Source organism: Orycteropus afer, unplaced genomic scaffold, assembly GCF_000298275.1.
Source record: "Orycteropus afer afer isolate SDZICR_OR568_19922 unplaced genomic scaffold, OryAfe1.0 scaffold00026, whole genome shotgun sequence".
NCBI lineage: Eukaryota > Metazoa > Chordata > Mammalia > Tubulidentata > Orycteropodidae > Orycteropus > Orycteropus afer.
The window spans coordinates 5192242-5195683 of record NW_006921613.1 but is presented as its reverse complement, the minus strand read 5'-3'; the positions used below and the strand labels follow the sequence as shown (position 1 = coordinate 5195683).

Here is a 3442-nt window from a genome sequence, read left to right as displayed (position 1 = left end):
ACTGATTTTTATTGCCAATCCCAGATATTTTATGGCTTGGACATCAATAAAACAGCAAATGCAACCTAGAAATGATACAATTAGAACAACATAGAAAAAGCTAGAATTCTAGTGGAAAACAAAACTTTTGGTACTATAGATATTTAGCTATTTATTTCATTAAACATAGCCTTCACAATGTACTACATTCTTTCTTGCTACTGCATTAAGCTGGAAATTTTATAACGTAGATTCCACTCTCTAACATAAATCCCAGCTCATCCAGAAAACTCCAAGGAATACAGCTTTTCTCCCCTTCAGTATATAATATATGCCAAATCACATTTACAGGACACTGCATCACATAATTTTTAAGATGGCAACTGGGAGCAAGATTTTCAATATTTTTTTTGACATGATAATATTTATTGTTTCAACTAAGCTCAAGCAGGGCCCATGACGTACTTCCTTTTCAGGTCAAATTGTGGAAGGATAAATGCTAATCATCATTACTGGAATACATAAAATTAAACTCTTATATTTACTGTTAAAGATCTTGCTAAGTTAATTGCAGAGCAGGTACTCTGAGCATATAAACACATCTGTCATCCCAAAAGCTATCAGAGTCAATACTGTTGTGGAAATGGTCCAGCCTTAGACACAAGTAGAATGGTTGTAGATTCCACAGCAGTTAGCAAACACCAAGGCACTGAACTCATTGCCTTCCCAGGGACCAGAAAAAGAAGGAGTGTTGGTGCCATTCAGAGAAGTACTGAAATGAAAAGCCAGAGGGCTACATAGTGGGTCAGATAAATACAATGCAACAAGACTATATTAATAAGTTGTACTAAGCCACTGAAAGGAGCTCTGGTAGTGTAGTGCCTAAGGCACTTGACTACTAACCAGAAGGCTGGTGGTTCAAACCCACCAGCCACTCCTCAGAAGGAAGGTTGGGCAATCCTACGTCTGTAGTGATACCGTCTTGGAAACCCAAGAAGGGGTCATTATGAGTCAACGGCACATAACAACAAGAACAAGCAGCTGAAAAACAGAGCAAAACAATAACAACCTATATAAATGGATCCATCAGCAATGACCAAATAAATAGACCCAATGAAGTTTATTTTCTCATTCAGACCCAAGATAATAATGGCAAGAAACTCTATAAAATGTGCTCTGCTACCTTGCCCAGTTCCTAACCGTAATTCTTTTGGGGATGTCCTTTCTAGATAACACTAAGGCAAAGTTAATGCTTTACAAAGTGTTTTAGAATAGCATCTATTGGAAAAATTGAGGCGACATCTGTGGTAGTTAAGTTTGTGTGTCAACTTGGCTGGGCCTGGTTGAGTGGCTGGGGAGCTGGATGTCGTATTCCCCATGATGAGACTGGTAATCAACTCCATGGTGGAATCTTCCATGAGAAGGAAAAGCCTTGGGATAATCTCTAGCTTATGGCACGCTTGAACCCTGCATGTAGCCATGTTGTAGTTCACCAGCCTGCCATGCTCTGCTGACCTTGGGACTTTCAATGGGCTTGACTTAATGGTCTGTCATGTAGTTTGGTAACATTGGGACTGTGCCTTTTTATTTGTCAACCTTGGGCTTGTCAGCCTCAGCAGCCAGCAGCTGTTTGAGTGAAGAAAAGCCTCCAGCCTCAGTGGGCTGGGAGCAGGAAGCAGACTGAAGCTCAAGGTTGAGGGGCTTTCATCCAGCCCCTAGAGCCTGGCACTTTGAAAACTTGGACTTAAAGCCTCCAAACTGTAGAAGAATAAACTCCTGTTTGTTCAGCCATCCCATTTGTGGTATATTCCTGTCAGAGTGGCACTAGGTAATCAAAACAACATGCAAAGGCCATTTTCCTCTTGAGAAAGAAAACCTCTTAGGCTTAATTAGTATAAATTAATTGACAAAAACATTTCAGATTCTAGATGCTATTGCTTATACTTGGTGTGATATATCTCCATTCTCACAATCACTTAGTATCAGCCCTTATCATCTCTTACTTGGATTATTTCATCAGTGCTTTTATTGTTCTCCTTCTATTTAAATAACTACCAACAATGTTTGTTTTGAAGAAGCATATTAGATCATACCAACGTTCAGAATTCTGCAAGTGAAAATTTAAATTCCTTAGCATTTTATATAAGGCCTTATATGACCTTCCAGCCTCATCTCCCTGAACTCTCTTCACTTACCCATATAACACCACTGATACGTACAATTTTTACTTTGGCAGCACCAAATATTCTGATTGCTCAAATCCTCCCTTTTGTGTGTTTTATGCATCCTAAAAATAGTTCTTAAAGCTTCATGATATATTTTCTTCTTTAAATATTCCACAATCTGGTAAACAAGTTCACTTACACACTATTTGAACTTATGATTATATCAAGTCAACTTTATCCCCTCTTCTCCTTTTTTTTTCTGTCTGAAGACACAGTTGCTTCTTTCCCTTCCCTTCTACCTCTCAGTACCCCACCAATCTACTCAGGTAAAATGTCAGTTGTTCATACTAGAGCTGATAATAGTGAGGATGCACCTAAAAAGAGAAAAGAACATAGATCTAGATCATCACAAATCACTTACCACACAGTCTAGTCAGCATCCACATGATTACCCTCAAGATCTTACCTCTTTTCCCTCCAGAAGATTCTGGAGGGAAAGGTAAAGCATAAGAGGTGGGAACAGGGATCCTGGTGCTCACCTCTGAAACAGCTCTTTACAACACACATAGGTTTCATAGCTGCTGTTGGTGAAACTTGTGCTTAGGAAGGAGACACAGTCAACTCCCACTCCCCTGGGGACATAGAGGATTCCTAGAAAAGAAGAGAGATACCAAGGGGAAGATTTTGCACATGCTCCTTAAAGCTCTTTAGTTTTTCTTTGAGTGTGAAAGAAATACACTATAGATTAGGTGCCTTTTCTGTGCATCTGTGGGATGGATGGTTAAATCAATATGCTGGGAGAGATCTTGCTGTGATTAGGCAGACCAAGCTGAGGCACGTACCTGCCATACAGGCACTGATAAAGGATACAAAGGCCCCTGTGAAGAGGGCACTGACCACAATCTTGGATAAGTCACTCTTCCGGTGAGGTACCATTGATGCTGTCGAAAACAAAACAAAAATAACTTGATCTCTTCCCCATCAGGCAATCAGGTATTATAGTCTGCATTTAGAAGAATGCAGAAAAATTAAACATAGCAGATGAGTAGCATCTTTACCACAAACCCTCATGTATATATACATTAGTACTGAGGGATCACTAACTCAGACATTCCCCAGGTCAAGGATTGTGTGTCTGACCTTAAGTAGGTCAGGCAACTTCAGTGGTTCTGTGAATATTCTTTCTTTTTTTTTTAAATTGTGATTTTGGTGAAAATTTACAGAGCAAATTCACTTTCCATACAGCAGTTCACATACACTTTGTCTCATGACATTGACCACAATTTACCACAATGCAA

General features: G+C 39.5%; 1 protein-coding gene across 1 annotated transcript in view; it reads right to left on the bottom strand.

Annotated features, from left to right (window-relative positions):
- Positions 1–633: 633 nt before the first annotated feature.
- SLC28A2 (solute carrier family 28 member 2) overlaps positions 634–3442 on the bottom strand; it is a 51365-nt gene continuing 48556 nt past the window's right edge. The window contains exons 15-17 of the mRNA XM_007935301.1: positions 2987–3085; positions 2684–2795; positions 634–751 (exon numbers count right to left, since the gene is read on the bottom strand). Coding sequence (XP_007933492.1) covers positions 634–751; positions 2684–2795; positions 2987–3085 — 329 coding nt within the window. The remainder of the gene's footprint in view (positions 752–2683; positions 2796–2986; positions 3086–3442) is intronic.